Source organism: Staurois parvus, unplaced genomic scaffold, assembly GCF_062004578.1.
Source record: "Staurois parvus isolate SC_StPar_1 unplaced genomic scaffold, SC_StPar_1.0 ptg000091l, whole genome shotgun sequence".
NCBI lineage: Eukaryota > Metazoa > Chordata > Amphibia > Anura > Ranidae > Staurois > Staurois parvus.
In genome coordinates this window covers 5,173,269-5,196,991 of record NW_028317887.1, presented here as the reverse complement: position 1 = coordinate 5,196,991, position 23,723 = coordinate 5,173,269, and the positions used below count along the sequence as shown (strand labels likewise).

General features: G+C 40.5%; 1 protein-coding gene across 1 annotated transcript in view; it reads left to right on the top strand.

Annotated features, from left to right (window-relative positions):
* The window catches only part of LOC149468191 (low-density lipoprotein receptor-related protein 2-like), a 106,244-nt gene that overhangs the window by 75,454 nt on the left and 7,067 nt on the right, over positions 1-23,723 (top strand). The window contains exons 25-33 of the mRNA XM_089670599.1: positions 1,115-1,316; positions 1,389-1,553; positions 4,765-4,965; positions 7,473-8,010; positions 10,295-10,420; positions 12,605-12,709; positions 13,535-13,771; positions 18,229-18,634; positions 23,179-23,317. Of these exons, the coding sequence (XP_089526725.1) occupies positions 1,115-1,316; positions 1,389-1,553; positions 4,765-4,965; positions 7,473-8,010; positions 10,295-10,420; positions 12,605-12,709; positions 13,535-13,771; positions 18,229-18,634; positions 23,179-23,317 (2,119 nt within the window). The remainder of the gene's footprint in view (positions 1-1,114; positions 1,317-1,388; positions 1,554-4,764; positions 4,966-7,472; positions 8,011-10,294; positions 10,421-12,604; positions 12,710-13,534; positions 13,772-18,228; positions 18,635-23,178; positions 23,318-23,723) is intronic.

Genomic DNA, 23,723 nt, shown 5'->3' with positions numbered 1-23,723 from the left:
ACCAATGCCCATGGCTAGGGTGGGAACTGCAGTCATGTGCTGAGTCGTCATAATTCAGTGTACTGACTTTGAAAAGGAACTCTGTTTCATACTACTTGCAGTGTCTGCTAATCTCTCTAGGCATTGTCCCATAGCTCTACTTCCACTGATTTACATGTTACGTTGGGGTCAGTGGGCCTGAACCACGCTGCACCCACCAGCCACCGTATGTGATCTCTCTCCCAGTAACAGAATGAAACCCTACTGGGCATATATAGCATGGGTCTCATGCATGTTCTATGTTAAACTCTTCCTCTCCCATACTGTTGGTGGGGCCTCTGTAGCTCTGGTCTGCTCCCAGTTGCCACAAGAGACGGTACGCTGTCGAGGGAGACCAGATGGTGCCCCCCTTGCTACTAGGGGCTACCTTAGTTGGCAAAAGGTACCACACCTCAACTGGTTGCCTTGTAAACTTCCATTATGAACTAGTTGCCCTTGGCAACAGCCTTGTTAATTTTTTCATGTACTTGTTTGCTACTGTAATGCTATATAATGTCACACCCCTCTAGTGCTTAAATGGGTCCAGCTTCTGTCATTTTTTTCCTAAGCCTTGTCTGAAGTTATTCAAACTACTGAAAGTTCCAAAGGGGTGCATAATGGGGCTGGTGTATACAAAGTGCAACACAATTCCAACATTTCCTAACGCAGGAACTGGGGCACTTTTAGGCCAGGGCAGAACTCTTGGACCTCAGCCTTTCCCCAATTTATATCACAGGTGAGTCAGCTGATGTCACAAAAAGCCCACGCACTGCGAGCAGTTAACTTGACCCTTTCCCAACCCAGCCTGGACCAGTACCTAACGAACGAAGCCGTTTTCAACCTGCCTACACACATTTTAAAATTGAGCTTTCAAATATATATAAGGGGCACAGCCTACCTACTGGATTACTTACAACTGGGCTAATGTAAACTGAACGAGCTTTCCTATTTTGGCACAGCTGCAGTTTATGTGCAGTAGCATTGGTTAAAAACTACTTTAATTTTTTTAATTAGAATTTTTAATGTTTAAATTCTGATCTTTTTATGACCTTTCTTGTTTTACTGGTTTTGTTTTAAAATCGTTTGTCAAATGCAGATTAATGTATTGGTCTGAGATTGGAGCAGAGCCTCAAATTGAACAAGCTGGAATGGATGGGAGCCAAAGGAAAATTTTAGTCGCTAAACAACTTGGTTGGCCAACAGGATTGGCTCTTGACCTTGTGAGCTGGAGAATTTACTGGTCTGATGATAAATTTCACTCCATTGGTTCAGCCAGCTTGGATGGCACAGATATAAAGGTGCTTATTTTTAAATATCTTTTGCAATTTGGTAATAAAATAAAAATTGTACTTATAACTCCTTTCTCTTAGGTGATGAAAATAAGCAGCATTCAAAGTCCATTTGCTCTAACTGTGTTTGAGGATGATATTTACTGGTCTGAAATGAAGACACGAACAGTGCAAAGGATAAATAAGAAAACTGGCAAAGATTTGTCTGTCTTAATAAAACGACGTGGTCAGCCATATGGACTCAAGGTACTAAAAATGCTCTGCTCTGACAATAGAGGCTGTATTTGTAATGCAAATGTTGTAAAACTGGCAAGGTTGATGATTAGCTTAACTGACAAGCAATATTACAGGTCTATAGGGTAAACAGAATCTGGAAATTAACATTGCCAATGACATTTTTAACCACTTGTCTACCGGGCACTTTCACCCCCTTCCTGCCCAGGCCAATTTTCAGCTTTCAGTGCTCTCACACTTTGACAATTGCGCGGTCTTGCAACACTGTACCCATATGAAATTATTTTGTGACATAGCTTTCTTTTGGTGGTATTTAATCACCGCTGCTGTTTGTTTGCTAAACAAACCAAAAACTGAATTTGGAAAACCTTTTCTTAGCTTCTGTTGTAAAATTTTGTAAAGGAGTAATTTTTCTCCTTCGCTGATGTGAATTAATGAGGCGGCACTGATGGGCATCACTGGTGAGCCCTGATGGGCATCACTGGGCATTGACAGGCATCACTGACGGGCACTGATGGGGCTACACTGATCATCAATGTCCTGATGATCAGTGTAGATGTACCCTCTGATGAATGCCGATTACTGGCTCTCCTCTCCACACATGCTGTCAGCGTGACAGCTCGTGAGGAGAGGAAAGTGATAACTTGCATTTCCTTATTTACATGAAAATTAGCTGTGATTGGATACAGCTGATCACATGACAGAGCCGAAGTCATTGGTTCTTTCCGCTGATCGGTGGTACGCTGTGTCCCTAGGACATAGCGGATCACCGATCACTGCGGTTAGAGTGGGACGTCATATGAGAGCCACCGCCCACATTTCCTTATATGGCAGGTAAGAGGCAATTAAAGCATGTCAGACATAATACTTTGAAAGAACATCCTGAATTCTGGAATTAGATTTAAAAGCAAAGATGGCATGGAAGCCAGTGTTCTTTCAGATGATGCTTTTATACAAAAGATGTGCCTCCTAGGACCCATTTTTCATATGTGTCTTTTTATACAAAAGACTTTCCTCCTGGGGCCCATTATGCAACAGTATGACAACTTGACTCTAGAAGGTCCACAGGCAGTGCCAAAAAAGATGGAATCCGATGCAATTTTTTCTGGCTTGAAAATATACAAGATTGTCTTAAAGTATTTCTGTTAGCCTCCCAACTCTCGATAAAGGACTTCTTTACTCAGCTTTAAGACAAAGCCAACTTGGAGCATCAAGAGACTGGATATGACTAACCAGGGGGTGGACTAAGGGGGGGGGGGGGGGGGGGACAGGATATGACTAACCAGGGGGTGGACTAAGAGGGGGGGGGGGGAACAGGGAACATACCAATTGCATTCAAAAAAGGGGGGTTTGTGAAAAGAGATTCACAGAAAAGCGGCTACATTATGAACAGACCGTGACACTCAGAAAATTTTCCAAAAATTATGCTTTATTACACAGATATAAATATGACATATGGGCATTCGCCCTGGTTTACCATCACCTCAGTATGAGACAATAACACACAGACCTAAAACCATATAAAATGACATCAATTGGTCCTGACGAAGCTGAGTGAGATACGCCCATCGGCGAAACGCGTTGACGTCATACGTCAGATACGTCACTTCCGGTCATGCGCACTAGGTGGAACGCACGCTGACCCATAAGGAGGAAGCCATCTTCACATGCCATGAGGCAAGCGTGAGCAGCACAGGCGCTGAGAGGGGGCTGGAACCCGCGGTATATCGGCGGATGTCAGCGGTGGTTCCTGGGCCTCTGTGGCCGTGTTTGGCAATATCCATGAAGGACATTTCTTTCATTCCCTTTATCCACGGCACAGGTGGTGAGTGGATTGTTACAGGACATTAGATATACGGTCCTCTGTGATCAATATGACCTACATATCTTATTGAGTGCAAGCTCTGTCAGTGACTTCCCACATTATTTGTTTCACTACAGGATGGGGACATTATGGTGCTTTGTGTAGGATACAGGACATACCGCATATAGCTCAACAGACAGAAGATTCCTTGGGATATGTCTTGCTTTTCCTACAAAGGGTGGTGTGTAGTCCACATACAGTGGTGAAGACGACATTTCAAGCAGAGTGCTGCAATCTGCACCTTTTCTCCCATCCTGGGAATAAATGGGGCTTATTTCCATTCAAGAGCTTTATGATACAGCTGTTCACATAACAGATGAACGGGCCCCAACCACGTGTGCCGGCACAGGAATGTATTACATCATATATTTGACATTTATGTCTTTTTCCAAACAGGCCTGAGGCTTACTGTTCCCCTCTTTACGCTTATTGTGCTTACTGCATTTCATACATGTGATATACGTATATCCATAGTATAATTTTTGGATTCCCTGTTCGGGATTTACCATTATGATATTGGTGTAAATTCATTATTTAATATTATGGTATACCTATGGTATAATTTTTGGATACACCTCTTTAGGGAAGTGTTTACCTATGTGTTTGTACTACAGAGATATTAGACTCTTGCAGTCACTTTTTCTGTTGCACATACATTTAGACCGGTCTTGATGTCATTTTATATGGTTTTAGGTCTGTGTGTTATTGTCTCATACTGAGGTGATGGTAAACCAGGGCGAATGCCCATATGTCATATTTATATCTGTGTAATAAAGCATAATTTTTGGAAAATTTTCTGAGTGTCACGGTCTGTTCATAATGTAGCCGCTTTTCTGTGAATCTCTTTTCACAAACCCCCCTTTTTTGAATGCCTTTTTTTGGCTACTGAATGGAAACCAAACATTGGTTGACACGATAACTTAATTAACAACCTCTTAATAACTACCTATAATAAACATACCAAATGCCCATCAATAAATGGGCTGCTTTTTCAGCAGTTACAACTTGCATTTTTAGAAGACTTTGCAATGAGACAAATTGACAAGTACATAAAATTTGATCATTCCTGAGACGAGATGCTACAAGGCTGCTGTAACATCTTGCCAGCCAAGATATGCCCTTATTACATTCAAAGAGCACACTGGCATTGGGGTTTTCCTGCTCCAACATTGAAATTTTGCACATGTACCAGCCAAATTAGTTACAAGAAATCCCCATTGGTTATACTGGAGAATGTTTCCTTTGGAAATTGGTAATTGGACTTAAAAAAAAAAAAAAAAAATTTAGGCATATACTGTAATTTTGTGCACTTACAAGTTATTTAAACTTTTTTTTTTTTTTTCCCCCTCATGGTTTTAGGTTATGCATGAGGTGCTACAGCAAAGAATAGCAAGCCCCTGCCAAAAACTCAAGTGCTCACATGTTTGCCTCATTGGCCCTTCATTGCGAGGAAGCTGTTGGTGTCCCAGAGGACATATGATTTCAAGCAGTATGGCAGATTGTGATCCTTTAAGAGATGTATCATTTTTGGTGATGATTATGCCAGGATCTGTTTACCAGGTGTGTACTTTAGAAGTTGAGCCTTATTTAATACATGTTAGAATATCAAAATGTAGGAGGTGCTTTAGAAGAAACAAAAAAAATGGTTCTAAGACCAAGTGGTGAAAATGGCCTGTCCTTCAAAAAAGAGTGTCCACCACCATTAAGCAGGTATGTACACATGACAAATAAAATACTGAATGTGTCGCGCTCCTCAAAGGGTGTTTAGTGATATATAATATATACTTGTGTGTAAATAAAATAAATAAATCTAAATAAATAAATATTAACTCATGGCGATATAATTTAAATTGGATTTAAAACACTCCCAGTGCTATAATTAATTATAAATAACTAAAAAATGTGAAGAAATAATGTATTTAAATTATATAAACATGATATTAAAATGAAACAAATCAAGTGAGCAAAGAAACCTTCTTGCACAGTGATGTGTGTATGCAAAAAATGTGCATGTGCAAAAATGCAAATATTGCCCAAAGCAGTTACATATAAAAAATATATATATATATATATGATAAAGTGCAATAACCGAATGGGTATGGAAAAATAAATAATGATAAAACTGTGCAAATAATATGTTATAATCACTTCACTTGTGCAACCTAAAGTGGGGATTAGAACTGTATACTGCTGATCCTTAGCTTAGATGAGATATAATCGTCCCAATCTATGCAGATATATGGAAAGTCTATTGCTGTTGAGGTAGACTGTGGTGTTACTTTCCTTCCACTAGATGGCCTCCCAATTGTGGTGTTACTTTCCTTCCACTAGATGGCCTCCCAATTGTGGTGTTACTTTCCTTCCACTAGATGGCCTCCCAATTGTGGTGTTACTTTCCTTCCACTAGATGGCCTCCCAATTCCTTCTGAGTTGTGAGGGCTGGATGGATATAGATATCTCCCCTCGTGTTGTTTGGGGTCTATCTCCTCTTCCTCCCCTTTACTCCTCCGATTTAAGCCATGAAAAAGAAAAATTCCCACATGGTGCTTTATCCTTTATAGAAAGGTTTTAATGCGTCTCCAGAAAAATGCAAACTCACATTCCACAGAGCAATACAAAGCGTTTTTTAAAATGTGTGCCCTCGCACAAAGACAGTACTCGCCGTTCCGCTGATAGTGGCGTCGTGACGTCAGAGCCCCTCCCCTACGCATTACGCCACAGGGTCACGTGGCTTCCTCAGGGTGATGTAATAAGACGCCATGACGCTTCTGCCCTTATATAGGCCATTCCAGCCTATATAAGGTATGTACACATGGCTGCAAGTTTGCATGTTGGTCTATAGGTCAGAAATTTTTTGTAATGGTGTTTCGCATATACAACATTTGGGCAATATATGGTTCACCCATCGGTAAAACACTTCTCTTTATTAAGGTAAAATACTTGAAGAGCCTATGGAAGCATAATATATGTAAAATACTGTCATCAAGTGATCATCTTCCCTGTCATTTTCAAAACCTATGACTGAAACTGGTGATATTTACCTCCTGTGAAAGTGAATGTAAAGCATAAAGTGAACTTATTTGCACCTTTTTGGACTTCTAAATACAAAAACCTCAAACCCGTTTGATCTTGAAAAATCTTGTGACCACAACTGGTGCGCTCTGCCTTTTTTGTAGTCTAGTCAGCAAAAGCACTGTTAACCTACAAAACAGAACAGAAGCTGTTTGCATTTTTGGCAGGATCAACAACTATTGTGTGCAAGTCTATGTAGCATGTTGACAGATAAAGGCTTGTTAAAGATCATAAATCACAACTGAACAGCTGTGTATGAATGCCTTGATACATTTTGCTTAATTGTGTAGTTATGAGCCTAAAGGCAAAGTGCTGAGTGAAATATATATCAACCTGTTCATACACTATCTGTGGTTCCTGTGGCCATGCTGTGTAGACTTGTATTTTTCAGAGTTGTGTACTGCATATAGCAGGGCAAGGCTGTGGATTTGGTGAGTGTCTGGAGATGTATATCCTAGAAGGCGGCAGATTGTTTACTGCCATTAGTTATTTACATTTTATTGGTACAAGTTGTACTTTAACGCATGCCTCTACCTCTTTGATTGCAGCCCATCTGGAGAAATTTGATCTTTATCCTTGAGTCAGTGATTTTCACTGACATTGCCCAGAGCAGTATCATGCCAGGCATGGGCGGACTGACAACTCATGGGGCCCCCGGGCAATAGGGGATCATGGGGCCCCTGTGTCCTTGCCCAAATTCAAAGCCTATGAAAAAGGTACCAGGGGCATCTCATCGGGCCCCCTACTAACCCCGGGCCCTCGGGCAGTGCCTGAGTTTCCAAATGGTCAGTCCGCCCCTGATGCCAGGTACTCTTCCTGCATGTACCTGCTGCTGCAATTATTTCTGTTGGGTGCTGTACTCATGGCAGTAGTCCTGAAGAGAATGGCTCCCCCCTTAAAACCAAAATGGGGAGAAATGTAATATTCAGCTGGACTGGTTGATGATCTGTGTCAAAGGAACAGTTATTTGTTTTTTTTTTTGTTTATTTTATTAGGTTGACTTGCACAAACTGTATCTGGATGAAAAGACTGCAACAAAAACTCAAATTGTGTCTTTGACCAATACTAATCAGCTCTCATGCTTTGATTACATTTTAAAAGATGGAACACTAGTATTTGCTGTAAAAAATGGGGGCTACATAGCTTCAATAAAAACTGAAGATCATGAATCTACGGATTGGAAAAAAGTAATGAATGTTGAAGACAGTGTTACTTCCATTGCAGTGGACTGGATAAGTAGAAACATATTCTGGATTAGCACATCTAAGCCATACATTCAGGTTGCTACATTAAATGGTTTGTACAAAACTGTGGTGGTTAAAGATCTATATCAACCAATTTGCCTTGCTATCTACCCAACCATTGGTATCATGTGCTATTTTGACGCTGGATCAGAAATTCTGAACAAAAGTTCAAAGATAGAATGTGCTGACATGGATGGAACACACGAAAGAGTTTTATGGGTGAAAAGCAGACTTGTGGTAGGACTGAGCTTTACAGACTCTGGAACTAGGCTTTATTGGGCAGACAGAGGTAAAGTTTACCAGTTTTTTGATTTGTGTTAAGTTTTTCAGTAGAAACTGATTTTTATTAAACTCATTTTTATAAGATATTGTACCTATTTTTCAGAAAAGTTGCATTATTTTGTGTTTGTATGATCTGTTGCCTTGGCAACCATAAAAGCACTTGCCACTTTGTCAATCTGTCAACTTGAGACCAAAGTATAGGGTTTAAAACCCGCCCTTTCACACATCCTTAGTTTTTCCTGTCATAAGAATCAGCTGTGGAAGGGTATCCCAAGTGTTCTAGCAGGCAGTCCCAAATGGATGTGTTCAGGAACTATTCTTTACCATGGCTTAGCGGAGATCTGTATCCTGCACTGGTATTTGGTGGTAATTAAAAGATCGTCACTAAATTTCTTGTGTACAGGAGGGGGGAATGGCAAATTATAACTTCTGCTTGGTACTTTGCATCACATGTGGTCAGTGTTGAAACAATTAGCAACTTGTTAGACAAAACCTTTGAGTTCCTAGTTCTTTTGCATCCTTAATACTGTGGTTTTTTTTTTGTTTTTTTTTGTTTTTTTTTCAGAAACCCATCTGCTAAAATTTAAATTTTATCATTCTTTCATCATATTTAGTCTACCATTCACATTGAGGTATTACAGGTTGAAAAAAGTCCATAGTTAACCAAGAGAAAATTAAACCACCTCTTTACAGTACCCTATACCCCTATTTGTTCCAGAGGAAGGAAAAAACCTTAATGCATGGTCCCATTTGCCCCAACAGGAAATCCTTCCTGATTCCTTGGATTAACTTTTGTGGTTGTGGTGACACATTCTTATTGCCAGTTATATTTTTAGATGTGTCCAGGTTGTGTGGTTTTTTTTTTTTGTTTTTGTTTTTTTGTTTTTTTTTACAATGAACTAATTTCATGAGGTAGCCGAAGTCACATTTTCATTCTTCTTACCATGAAGAACCCTTTCTGTATATAAAGGTTATCCTTTTTCCTCCCGAGTACCCACAGAGGGCCCCTTTGCTCTCTGCAATAATCATAAAGTTATTAACTTTGTACCAGCATCACTAAATGGATCATGTATTTATGCTTAGTGATCATATCCACCTTTGTCTCAAGGAGGAATACATTCAGTTCAGCTAATCTTTCCTCAAAGCTGAGGGCCTCAATGTCTATTTGCATAGTTGCCCTCTTCTGATGAGGTCTTATGCTTTTTGTAGGGCTTTAAAACACACATTTGAATGGTAGCTTATTCCCCCCCCCCCCCCCCACAAACACACACATTTATTAGAGCTCATATGTGCTGGCTGTAAAGGATGAACTAGAAATTTTGAGAATTTGCTGCTTTCTGAGAATCCCTCAACCTGAAAATTCCCTTTGGTTAATCTCAAATTGCATTTGACCCTATACAGTGTACATTGCTGGGGGTTGGGAGTTTAAAACGCCCTACCCTAACACATGTTCAGATTGGGCACAATATATTCACAATGCACATGTTCTGATAAATGGCTGTAAATATAAATGAGTGCGAAAGCAACCACTGGCTGGAAACTGAAGACATCCAAATTGGTGTTACCAGCACACCACGCATAGCTTCATCAGTTACATGCCTGGGGCTCTGAAACGGTTTTCATTTCAATGTGATTGCTGAATAAAGCTTTGGGGCTCCTTGGTGTGTTAGTCCCATACTTTCTACTTCAGATTGATAGGCAGAGACACTATATATTAAGGGCAGCCACAAAGGATTTAAGGAAATTTGACACCCAAGTGTTCAAATTGCAGATTTGATTTAAAATGCCACAATGTAGAACATGCCAGCATCAGCCCTAAAAGGGCAACTTTGAACTGACCAAACCAATACTTGCTGCTTGTGTGGCAGTGCCAAACAGTCCAATATGAAGAACCGTTGTCCTATTCAGTACTTTGGGCCAAAGGGTGTGTACTGAGGAGTTAATTTTAAGTACGCATTTTGATGATCCAGAAACGTTAACATCCATGGACCACTGTGACTGCAGTCTCCTGGAAACATTGTAGCATAATTTGAATGGAACATGGTTACACAGCATGCCAACAAGCTGTCATTGGGCACAGAGGCTTGTTTAAAGGTCTGCTCAAGAAGGGGTGTGTGTGTGGTTTTTTTTTTTTTGTTTTTTTTAGTGGGTTTTCAAAGGGCAATGTGATATCCAAAATGCAAGGGTCAAATATTTAGTGAAATAAGACAACCTTTGATATGAGAGGAAATCACTAGTGAAGATTAATTTTTAAGGCAATTTTGATTAAACAAAATTTAATTTTTTTGTAGTATATGGTACCATTGAATCAATTAACATGGATGGATCAAATTACAGAGTGATACAAAGTGGTCTACATAACCTAAATCTATTTACTGCCGGTGAGGGTTTTTTGCTATGGACTGTTCTTGCTAATGGTATGTATCATATTTTAAATACTTCACAAAAACATGCTGTATAATGACATCAGACTTGGTAACTGCATTACTTTAAGCATATTATAATTAACATTTTCTTTTTCAAGTTAGTGAAAGGATAGTCTATATAGATTTAAGGTTTGGGAACGTTTCATCCATGCTTTTAGTAAACCATTAACCATGTTCATTTTGTCGTTCTCAATACCTGATGAGCACATTCTTGTTCCAGGTTGGCTAATTGCCAAGTAGTGAGGGAAATGCTAGAGTCTACACTTAGAATAAAATCTACAGAGGCAGCTCCTAAGTTTTTTGTGAAGCAAGTTAGACGTGCTGTGAAAGTGCATAACAGATTGTGCGCAAAGCTCAACTCCAGATCCCAGTCAGTATTTTTTTTCAAAGCCATCCTGCAGTCTAATGGATTAGCGAGCCACACCTGAAGGAGCCACTTGGTAACTTTTTGGTTCTGTTCTGTGCCTTAAGAACAACCTCGGCCACTTTGACACACTTGGTTGGCTTAAAAACCACTGCAAGCATGGATAAATACACAAGTGTAAAATATCTTTAACCTGGCTGTGGGTTACTACCAGTAAATACACCTGTTTTTAGTGGTAAATGCTCTTAATCTATTGATACGGTTTTAGGATAAATGGCAAATTGAACATAAATGAGCACACAGCTGATAGACTGAGTAATAACCATGTTAAATTGGCAAAATTAGATCTAACAGTGTTTATAATTGTATACTCTGAACTAGAATTGGGAGGGTAAGTTAGTAAATTGGCAAACCATATTAGTAAATGTTAAATTCAGTATAAAGAACACTACTCTAAGGGATTAGCTGGGATGCAGTATCTAAGGACCTTTTGGCAGTAACTGTTAGGGGGCAGTCTTTAGTCCTGACTCTTCAGCTGGCCAAACAATGCACGTCAAGGCCTGCAGGCAGTATTAGAGCTGTGGGGTAGCTTGAAGGTATTAATATTAAAAACTGAGTTTTTAGGAACGAAGTAGTGGCTACAAGGGCCCCCTCACCAGGTCCAGTGACAGACGTGATCTCTCCGATCTGGTATCCGCTCACTACAAGTTGCCTGTGATGACTCTGGCAGGCAACTTTGTTCCTCCAGTAAATCTGGTCACTCTGTAGCTTCTGGTTGTCCCTCACATGGCAGTGGGCTTCAGCTGGTGCAAAATTCTGCTTTAATGGAGCTCCTCAATATGATCCTGTCATATCACTCCCGTGTTGCACTCTGCCCAGGTAGCACTGACTAAACTTTTTCCATAAACCTTTTTTTTCTCTTACTGTTGATTGGCCCATTGCTGTTGCCAGGAGAGAGGTGGAAGAGTCCACAAAGTCCTCTTGTGATTAAATTCTGTGGTGAGTTGGACAACCTGCCGCTTACCCTCTCCCTTGTCGCAGTACAGTTGGCGGTTTACACAGTAAGCTGGCAGGGAGATTAAGGGGGGGGGGTGTAAAGGATCTGCTGCCTGGCTACAGCTAAAGTCAAATTTTCTCTGAGCCATGCTAATATGCCTTGAGGACCAGACACATTTTCTGGTCATTAGCATATTGGCCACTGGTCCCCTCACAGCTCCATGACTTTCCTCTGGAGCCTATAAGAGGGGATCTGGCCACTTGAAAATGCTGCTTCCACCAATAGGTATAAACATCAAGCAGGTAGTGATGTGGACACCTGAAGGACCACAGGAAGTAAATAAAAGCATGAAGTCATCCTAAGACATGGCTTCAGTAAACTAAAAAGGGCATTTGGTTAGTTTTTGTCATACCAGTGGTAGGGGGGGAGGGGAGTGAGTTGTAAGTGAGTTGCTAACATGAGTTTCAGGATTAAGCAACACTCATCTGATGTTCCTAGATTGTAAGCTTGAAAGAGCAGGGCCCTCGATCCCCTCATGTTTTACATTGTATTTGTATTGTTCTGTCACATGTTCTGTCCCCCTTTGTAATGTACAGCGCTGAGCGAACTATTGGCGCTTTATAAATACTGTATAATAATAATAATAATAATGGGACCTTTTTTTTTAAATTCTTTGCTTTTCCATGGTGGACCTAAACATGTCAGATTGGATTTTGAAGACACTTCCAGCCTCCATTTTCAATATCTTTGTATAATTTTCTATATTTGAAATTCAGTTTTTTATATTTTTTTTTTTTTTTTTTTTTTTTTTTAGGTACAAGTGTTTCATTTACCAAAGGGGAAGCAAAGGAAATAAGGTTTTTGGAAGTTGAGCAAAAGGTGGTAGACCTAAAAGTTTATGGCAGACTGACTCAACAAGGTGAGTCTGTAAAGCTAATAATAATACTACAGAGTTAGCTTTTTCTGGATGGCCATTTTTGTATTTGTTCTGGAATTACACGAATAACTGCTCAGAAAGGGCTGGGAAATGCAGATGTTTCAAAGGTACACAGTAATATGTAAGCTTATGGATAGTGTCTATACCCTTGAAAAATGCCCTAGTCCCTGGTGCTTCAGGTACAACACATGCCAGTGTCTCTGCATACAAGCCAAATGTGCAACTGTGTACTGGTCTGAAGAAAACCTATAGTGGGCAAATATACAAAATGTGCCAAATGCACAGCCTGGCCATTAAAGAACAGGTTTGCCTAAGGACCTTAGTTGACTAGGAATGTTGACTATAGAAGGCAGAGATAAACAGGGAGGCCTTACCCAAGACTTCTAAATGTGCTTGCACAGCCTGACCATTCAAGACTTGCCAGTAGGCAGAGAAGGCTCATGACTCTAGAAGACACATGTAAAGTGGATGCTTTTATAGCTAGCCGTCAAATTTTCTTTTTCTGATCCGTAGATGGTACATAGTTTACTAGTCCTTGATTTACTGACACTTACTTTACATATCACAATGTTCTAAGCCAAGTTAGGATAAAATGTGATTTTAACAGAAAGGGACTGCTTAGGCCATCAAAGTTGTGTAACTGCAGGCTTTGGCTGATTGTAATCTGGCCTGAGGACCTTAGTTGACTAGGAATGTTGACTATTGCACTTTACACATGTACAGTATAGGCAGATATCTACCTATGCATTTTATGTACAGAACTAGTAAATATAAACTCTGCTTATGTAAAATCTACTTGCATTACAGGAAGGAATGGCTGCTCTGTAAAGAACGGTGGGTGTAGCCAAATTTGTTTGCCAAACCTTATAGGACGCACATGTCGTTGTTCATTTACTCATCGACTGGTGAATGGTACATATTGTCTTGAAGAGCTAAAGTGCCCCCAAGATTTTCAGCCTTGTAAAGATGGCTTAAACTGTGTCCCCAATAGCAAAATATGTGATCACAACCCAGATTGCTTGGATGCCTCTGATGAGAAAAATTGTAAGTATATTTAATGTTTCATGTAAACTGCCTGACTTTGTGACCTAAACCATAAACTAAACTTGTCAGGGGAATAAATGGCTACTTTTGCTGACCTCCGAAACATTCTTGTTTACTGGCAGTTATGGTGACTGTCGTGGAGCCAGTCCCCTGTCAATGGCACCTTCCTGCTTCTTTCCCAGCCCTCCCAGCAGAAGGGCAAGCAACTTTGAGCTCTAGCCACAACTGGCTGAATGATCAAAGAACCCTCCATTAACCATGAATCAAGGAAGTTGCCAATGTGCAAGTGTGCAGCCTCTGTTCCTGCCACCAGCAGCTTAAGAGACTAAGGCCCGGAACCCAGATATTATGTGGCCATCAAGGGGCAAGAATAATTGCTTGGCAACAGCTTTTAATTTTAAGAGTAACTGAACAAATGGTAGAATCTGAACAGTAGTGCATGGCAACCAATCTGCTTCTGTCTGCTCAGTTTTAGTAAACTCCCCCAAAGCATGCCGCGAATCTGTTACTATTGCTTGTTCCCTCAACCAAACTGTCAAGCCATCAAATGGCTGTCATAACTTGACATGTGGAGCACCATGACAATTGCAAATCAGAGGTTGGGATTTCAGATTTGTCGGCAGCAAAGGATAGGAGGGCTAAGTATCACTTTAACTTCTTGAATACTGGGCCAGTTCTGACAATTCTCTCCTATGTTTTTTTTGTTTTTTGTTTTTTTTTGCTAATGAACCCCCAAACATTTTTTTTTTTTTTAGCAGAGGACCTAGAGAATAGGAGGTTATTGCATATTTTTTATTACAATATTCAGTGGTATTTCAAGCAACTTGGGGAAATAATACAATTGAGTTTTGATGCACAAACACAATACTCAATTGTTTGGTAAAATATTTTTAGAAATACACCAAGTACATTGATAACTAACATGTTTTAAAATTGCATACGCCCATTGAATGGTGACAAACTACAGTACCTACAAAAAAATCTCCATAGGTGATGCATTAATTAAAAGACTTTTACAGCTTACCAGTTTAGAGTTGCACAGGAGGTCTGGTGCTGGCATTATTGCTCTTGCTATACTGTCCGCGGCGATACCTCACGTGGTGCAACACCAATATGTCAAGGCAACCTACATATGCATTCACCTTTGCGCACAAGCACGTGAGGACAGGAGTGCTTTAAAATGTTTTACACTGCTTAATTTTTATCACTGTCACAAGGAATGTAATTATCCCTTGTAACAGCAATAGACAGGGACAGGTTCTCTTTATGGAGAGATCTGGGGCCTACTGGACCCCAGACCTCTCGACACCAAATCAGACTCTGACATAGCTGACTGGCTGCTTTACTGGCTGGCACCTGGCCAGTAAATACAAAACAAATACTGGAAGTGACACAATACTCGTTGCTTCTGGTCTGATTAGACCAGCAATGGGCAAACTACGGCCCGCGGGCCGTATACGGCCCAGCGGACCTGTGAGGCTCCTCCCACAGTCCACCCTGAAGACCGGTGTAGCATGAAAATCTGTCTCCTATGAGGATCTGTCCCCCTCGACGTATCTGCGCATGTGCCGGAGATCGCCGATCGGCTGCTAATGTCTGAAACTGGCACATGCGCAGATACGTCGAGGGGGACAGATCCTCATAGGAGACAGATTTTCATGTTACACCGGAACGGCGTGGGAACACGGCGAGAGGAATGCGCGGAGCAAAGGTAAGTAAATTGACACAGGGGGGACTTGGGGACTTAATATGGGGGATGAATTACTATAAGGGGGGATGAATTACTATAAGGGGGGATGAATTACTATAAGGGGGGATGAATTACTATAAGGGGGGATGAATTACTATAAGGGGGGATGAATTACTATAAGGGGGGATGAATTACTATATGGGGGGATGAATTACTATATGGGTGATTAATTACTATGCTTACTATGGGGGAATATTACTATACTTACTATGGGGGAATATTACTATGCTTACTATGGATGACACATACACATAATTCATCTACTCTTGGTCCGGCCCCCGGGTCCAATATATAAACCCATTGCGGCCCTCAAGTCAAAAAGTTTGCCCACCCCTGGATTAGACCATAGAGCTCATTGGGGACCTTCAGGTCCTCACGATCTATGGCTAGTTGGTATAATTGCCACCTGAAATCTCAGGTTCCCCATAGGGAAGGGTGAGCCCAGGAAGGCATGGTCGGGGGAACCACCTCCCAGCCACCTCTAAAAGCAATCCAGTGGCTGATTAGCTGCTTTGATTGCAGTCATGGTGCAGTATCAGAAGAACTTGATAGTTTTATCAAAAGATTACGCACAAGTACGGTGCACTTGTAATCTAGTGCACTGGATGTTACATTTGTTAACATTCCAATTGTATGTGGCCCCCTTAAGGATGCATATTTCTGGAATAGTGTTTAAAATGGCCGAACTCACACTCGGGTGTACTGTCTAGTGGGCCCCCTCTTCTGACACATTTGTCACGTGATCAGTGACTTATTGGAAAAGATGGTGCCAACATCAAGAGCTATAGATATTCACCCAAATGTCAATTTCAAAGTGACAGTGGCCGTTTCACCTAGGCTCAAAATGTAGAGACCACACCAAATACAAATACCCATTACTCTGGAATTAGTTTTTGAAAATGGCTCAATCAAAACAAATTGTTCACGTAAAATACCCGGGGGCAAAAATCTTTAAAAGTGGCCCAATTAACGTTAATAAATATAAGGTAAAAGTGGCTAAGGGGACTGCTATGCAGAGGACTGAATGAATTGAAGCCGATGGAAAATGCAGGTGTGTTGCTGAATCCTAATTTATTGCTGCATGTCCCTCACTGTTTGCCCTGTTACCCTGGACTTGTGCTTTGTTGGTCAACCTTTAATCCTGCTATCCAGTCTTGTGTGCCCAGATGGCTGTCCTGTGGACTTTACCCCTTTTTAAATCCTCTTGTTGCAGCCCCACCATTAAAAAAAAAAAAAAAAAAAAAAAAAAAGTTGGCAAAGGGTTCTAAAACCACTGTACGTGCTTTGTTCTGTCCACGTCATCACAATGACACACTAAGTTCACTGACCTGGAACAAGTTTAGATGAGGACTTCTGATTTGTATGATCTGTGTACTTGCCCATCTACTCCACTACTTTGTCACCAATTTGGTGCAAGTATGGCAGCCAAACTAGTCTTTTCAGGGAGAAAGTGCCACTTTGACAACCATCTTGTTTCTCTTGGTGTTTTTTTTTTTTTTTGTGTATTAACTATAGGGGTACGAAAGGAGCAATCACAACACTTATTCATTATGCGCGTGTTCTTTTGGGTACACTATCAACTGGCTTCTTGAGTGTTCAGGGATTTTACAGGAAATATCTTCCTCCATACAACAAAAGAACAAATAACACACATTTCTCATTTTCTGTGCCAATTTTTATTTATATACTTTCCCCACCACCTTCCTGTATACTCAGTAGTCATACCGTATAACCCAATATCCATTTACAGTTGACTTTTGATTCTCATCAGTGGTTCTGTCAAGCAAATATTGAGGTTTTTTTTTTTTTAAATGTATTGGTGATTTTCAGTAGTGTATTTACTTCATTGTCAGCAAGGTAGTTGTACTACATCAGAGAACAGCCATTAATAGCTTTTTCCCTGTTTGGCACTTGACCACTGAAAACATCATCTAGACCAGCCTTTTTGCAACCAGGGTGCCTTGGCAAAATGTCTAAATTGCCAAAATATTGTATATAAGCCAGTGGGTGGAACAAGCCAGGCTTTTAGTTACAGAAAGCCACAGGTTTTTTTTGTGCACCATTATGACCTTCTAGTCGCCGGTGTCCTGACAACCAATGACATCCGTTGATAGGGAAGATGTGTGTTGCCTGCACAGCATCCTTGCCCCTCCATCACTCATCTAACATGACCCCACCACTAAAAGAGAAAATCTGGAATACTGGTCAGTACCAGTGTGCAAAGGTGTATTTGCTTTGGAAGAATAAATCAGCTCTAATGTTGGGTGTCCTATGTGTGTGGATGTTGCTGCGTTATATAAAACTATTAGAATCAGTTATTACATTTTAAAATGGGGTGCCTCATGATGGTCCACAACTTTAAAGGGTTGCCTTGGGACTGTCCATAATTTTAAAGAGTGCCTTGACTGGAAAAATGTGAGAAACACTGATCTAGATAGCCAAGCTGTAACATACATTGGCCTCCCTGAGCAACCAAGCGTTTAGATTTGGTGCTACAATACGTTTGCATTCCCGTATCAAACTATACATTCCCAGTTGATCTACAAAAGTCTACGGTTTCTAGGGACTGAAGTTCTACAAAGCAATTGTGCTACACCACCACTGCCTCTCTTCAATGAAGCTACAAATAACCCCTGAGATGCTTGGCATTGTTTGACATACTAGTTAGTAGAGGCCATATGCTAACATGACACTTTGTGATTTTCAGGTCTATATGCCATTGACAAAAAAGGTAAACACATTCCTTCGCCTCTGGCTACTAAACCATCTGCAACCAGACATTTGGGATATCCAAGATTTGATTTATCTACTAAAAGAAAAATCCCATCCCCAGATGAAACTGAACCAGAAAGTACCATGACACCAGAAGAACTTGATAGAATTTTGGAGTCTAGGCCTTGCACCAGGGAGACCTGCAGCATGAAAGGAGACTGTATCATTGAGAAGGATGTTATAAAATGTCAATGTGATCCTGGATACAGCGGAAATGTTTGTGAGGTTGGCTTGCAGTCAATTGCTGCTCCCCTAACTCTTGGCACTATTGCAGTTTTTCTTGTGTTTGGTATAGCTGCAGGTGCCTTTGTGTATGCGTCCAGAAGAAAAGCTTTACAAAGGTTAGTTTGAGCATTAGCGAACACTCCTCCCTTTTTATTTCTTGTAATAGACAGTAGTGATTTGACATGTACTGTATGTGTAACATCACTGCCACCTATCTATTTTGACTTCAATTTTCTGGATAATGTATGGGACTGTGGAATTGGTGCTATCAGTCTCTGTTCTGCAATGCTGTATTTAGTATACATTTACTCTAATGAAAACTAATGGGAAACTTTATTTTAGGATCCTGCCGTTTAGGTTTCCCATACAAGTTTGTCACTGTTGAGGGTGTGAAGTGTTCTAATTTCCAAATGCTACGATCAAGCTCTCTATGGCACTGTTCAAGTTAATTGCCACCAGTCTCTAAATGGCAAAATTCACAAAGGAACATGTTGCTAATCAAGTCCTCATTCTGCAACTTGATATTCCACCTTAAAGCAAGCTGAGCCATCTGCAGGATAGAGGTGCTTATACTATGAACTCAGCTTTTGCATATTTCATTCTATATCTTTAGCCAGAGGCGTCCCTAGGGTTGGTGTCACCCGGTGCGGTAACACTTGGTGACACCCCCTCCAACGATCCCCGCAGGATGGATTGTATCTGCGGATTGAGCATAATGGATCAGACGCCAATCCATTGTGCTCAATCCGCAGATCCGATCCATCCTGTGGGGATCGTCGACTTTCTTTACAACTTACCTTTTCTTGGAGCGGGTACTGCGGAGTTTGTCGGCATGCAACCTATACAGTGTGACACCGTTGTAGCGGCAAATTGTCTCCCACGTAGATATGTCCCCCCTAGAGCAACTGCGCATGACCTGGTTGAAACCAGAACATGCGAAGTTGCTTCAGGGGGACATATCTACATGGGAGACACATCTTGCCTCTACACCGGTGTCACCCTGTATAGGTTGCATGCCGACTATCCCTGCAGGATCGCCGGCATGCAGCCTACACTGGGTGACAACGGACCCGCTCCAAGAAAATAAGTTGTAATGAAAGCCGACTATCCCTGCAGGATGGATTGGATCCATCCTGCGGGGATTGTCTGCTTTCTTTACAACTTACCTTTTTGTGGAGCGGATCCGGTGTCGCCCCATGCAATCTGTCACCCGGTGCGGACCGCACCTTCCTCAGGACGCGACTGTCTTTAGCTTCTCTGTGAGATAAATACATCTGTCAGCAAAAAAGGTCCCACCATCTGTCTTTGTAACTGATCACACTTGGGACCATTGTTAAACGTGGAAATTAGTATTAATCTGATTTGGCATTCAGAGATTCGGGAAATAGAGGAAAGTCAGCCATTTTTATACATCTTTATACATTTTCATTTAAAGCCTGAAGATTACTTGGCGTAATTACACTTTTGGAGAGAAAAACAATCCCCTGTGGGAGATCATTATACTTATAATAAAGCTTACCTGTAGGTAAAATGAATATCTTAAACCTGCAGTTTAGGAGATTTGATTTTTGAGCTGGTGCATACGCTCTGAACAGTATACTCGTGCTGTTACTTCATAGTACTGCGCCGTGATGTGGCTTGGCCAGTCAGACGGCTCGCAAACCCGAAAGGAAGACTGAACGTGGAAGCCTCTGCAGTGGTGACAGCGCTGTGCTGGAGGGCTTTGTTTTAAGGTAAGTATTTCATAATGCGCTAGTATGAGAGTCATACTAGCACATTATGACATCTTGCAGGAGATAAATTTATTTTTTTAACAAGCAGTTTACTGTCACTTGAATGGGAGTGACTTTCGTTAATCAGCAGCTGCACATGCAGTACTAGGACTGTAGGGTCTGCATTCCTTTAGAAATAACCCTTTAGGAACTGAAATTTGTGTTGCAGTGTGTGCCCAAAATCTGACTGATCTTCAAGCACATATCTGCAAAGATCAATCGCACAAACTGGAAATTTACATTTATGGGGAGTTGTATACCCAACTGTATACACTGCCTCCATTTTACAGAAAATTCAGCTCTACAGATTGTTGAACATGTATATATTTTTTATTTGCAACCATTTCAGAAGATGTTTATAATTTTTAATGGTAGCTCCACTTTCACGGGAAAAAATACTGCAGTTACAATTTGTCACAATTGTGCTATGGCTTATCAAATCTATATTTTATATTTAAAAAAACTTGAAGGGTTAGTTCACCTTTGGGGACATTCTCCTCCTTTCCCCCCCCCCCCCCCCCATCCCAAACCATGTATTGTAGCATCCCAAGCACTTAACATCCACTCTAACTGTAAAAAAAAGTACTCCTTTTGTCATTCTATACTTGTGGCAGCCTATCTGCAAAAACTCAGTCAATTCCTTACCACCCCACTTAAATGGCCGGGCCAGACTATATTGTGCGCCACCAATACCAAAGGATTGAGCATGCTTCAAAGACTGTGCAGTGCATGATCTCTCCCTCCCTGGGCTCAGCTGCTGCTACTACCGAGGGAAGAGTTCTTGCATTAACAAGCTTTGCACTGTAATATGCTTGGAATGCTGCAGTCCATGAAGGAGTTTGTGAAAATGTCCTTGACTACTAAATTGACACGAAGTTTAGCGCAAAATACTCTATTTTTAAAATGAATGGGTTTGTGCCAAGTCAACGGATGCCAAATTTCACACCTCGATTGCATACACACCCATTAAACATTGAAAAAAATTACAGTACCCAGAATTTTCCGTAGGTGACTTGAAGCCTTTACAGCTCTTCAGTTTAAAGTTGATGGAAAAGTTTGGCTCTAGAATTGCAGCTCTCATTCCTGAGTTGCACCTTCCCAAATAATTTCTTCAAAAAATGCTGGCAACTGGGTTTAAAAAGGTAACTCCCAGCTGCAATAGCATCCAAGAGTTTGTTGACATGCTGCAGCAAGGAATGATTCTTAGGCAGCTTTCCCAGGAGTGGCAGCCAAAGGTTTGCTTATAGCTCGAGGTGGGATTTGGAAAGTGCCAGAAGCAGAAAATATCCAGTTTACGACCACCTGTACGCAATGTACTGTGGACTGGCAACCTCTGTAGACAAAGCAACCTACAAGTATGTTCCTGCCTACTTCTGGGTATCGGGAGTGCGTCCCCACCTGCTGCTGATCGGGTGTGTACAATCTCAACCCAGAGTGGTGTGTTGGTAAACAGCTCTGTACAGTGTTCAATATTTTTTTTTTTTTTTTTTTTTTAAAGTAAAAGCAGCACTCTACACAGATTACATAGGCACACATTTAACGGTTTGATCGTCCCATGATGTTGCTGATCACTGCTATTCCTAGTAGAAAATAAATAAAATTAAAGCCAGTGTATATATACCATAGTTTGGTTTGCTTGAAAGTTATAGTGCCTACAATCCACATACACTTATTGGGATTTTTATCAGGCATGTAGCAGAATACACTTTGGCTAAAAAAAAAACTACAGAAATTTTAATTTTCATAGCAAAAGGAAAAATATTTTTTTTTTCCTATGAAACATAACTAATTAAAATTTCTAAAGAAACCTAACTAATTTCTGAAGAAATTTAAAATATAAAATTTTCTAAAGAAATTTGGCTAAAACATTTCTAGTAGTTATGTTTCATAGCAAAAGGGAAAAAAAATGTAAATTGTTTTATCGGGGGGAAACCCCAGTAGTGAACAAATATACCATGAAAAGAGAGCTTTGTGTAAGATATTTCCTTTGGGTACAGCATTGCATGACTACAGTTACTGGTAAATTTGCGCAGTGTGGTATAGCAAAAATGGCTTGGTCATGAAGGGGGTAAAACCTTCTGGAGCTGAAGCAGATATATGTCCAGATTTTGATTTTATGCAGACTTCTATCACAAACCATTGCATTTTTGGGGTTCAAATAGTGCCCTTTATTGGGGTGATGTATTACAGAAGAGAATGATCATGATGCAGTATTTTATTTACTACAGGTACTTGTATAGCACTGGCAATTTATGCAGTGCTTTACATATATTGTACATTCACATCAGTATTGGTCTATAACAAATGTATTTAGTTTTGAAAAGCAGTCTTGTGTATGTGTATTAATATATTATATTTTTTATTTAATTTTTTAATTTTAAAGCTTTACCTTTTTTATATTCTCCTATATTTTCTATCTGTACTACCTAACTTTGTATGTTCAACTAGGCTTTGAAGTGCTATATCCTATACAGCTTGCACACCAGTCAGTACTCTAGTGTGGCAGTGTAGACTAATTTTATATGTTCTGCTTTTGCTGCTCGCACACCCAGTAACTTTAGAGGTTGACTGACAAATACAGCATTAGCAATGTGAAGATGAGCAAATGGGAGGAGGAAACTCTTGATACTATTTCAATAAAACCCAAATTGAATTTTTCTCAGCCTAGAGTTGCTAAATTGAAACTGTACTATACATTCAAGTAGGCACATTTAGAACTAGAGTATGGAAATGTACACAGCTGATTAGGCCTTTTTCTGAAACCACGATTAAATGTATCCTCATGAATACAAAAGTTGGTTAAAAGTAAATTGGGGCTTTTTTAGTAGATGTATTTTCTGTTGTATTGCATGATTTATGAACTTCTCTTAATTTCCTGTATTTAACAGAACCTCTAGTTCTGCTTCTTCGAGAACTCTTACTCGGCAGTCTGCTAAAGACTTGTATCCACTGGAAACTAGAATCCTGGAATCCTCTGAAACTTTCCTTAATGATGCTTTTGATGCTGAAGGCAATGCTATTGAACAGGTAATTTGGACAAGTCCCCTGTTGAAAGAAACTTAGTAATAAACAAACAAGATTCCTAGCCACAACAATCTAGACATGGAAAGCTTTTCCTTCTGTTTTGTATATCAGGGTCTCCAAACTTTGTGAGCTAAGCAGCTAACTGCCCTTTAGGCTTTAGGGGGGGCTGGACTGTGGCCATTGGGAATAGAAAATGCCCTGGCACCAGTGGGAATAACAATGCCCCATCATTGGTCAGTGGAAGGGGTGGTACCTCAAGGATCAGATAAAGGCAAGCAAGGGGCTGCATCCAGCCCAAGGGCCAGAGTTTGGAGAGCTCCATAGAAAAAAATAGCGCTGTGGTGGTAGTAATATAAAAACCCCACTAGGGAGAGTACCTTTATTGGAATAAGCAATGGAACAAACACTT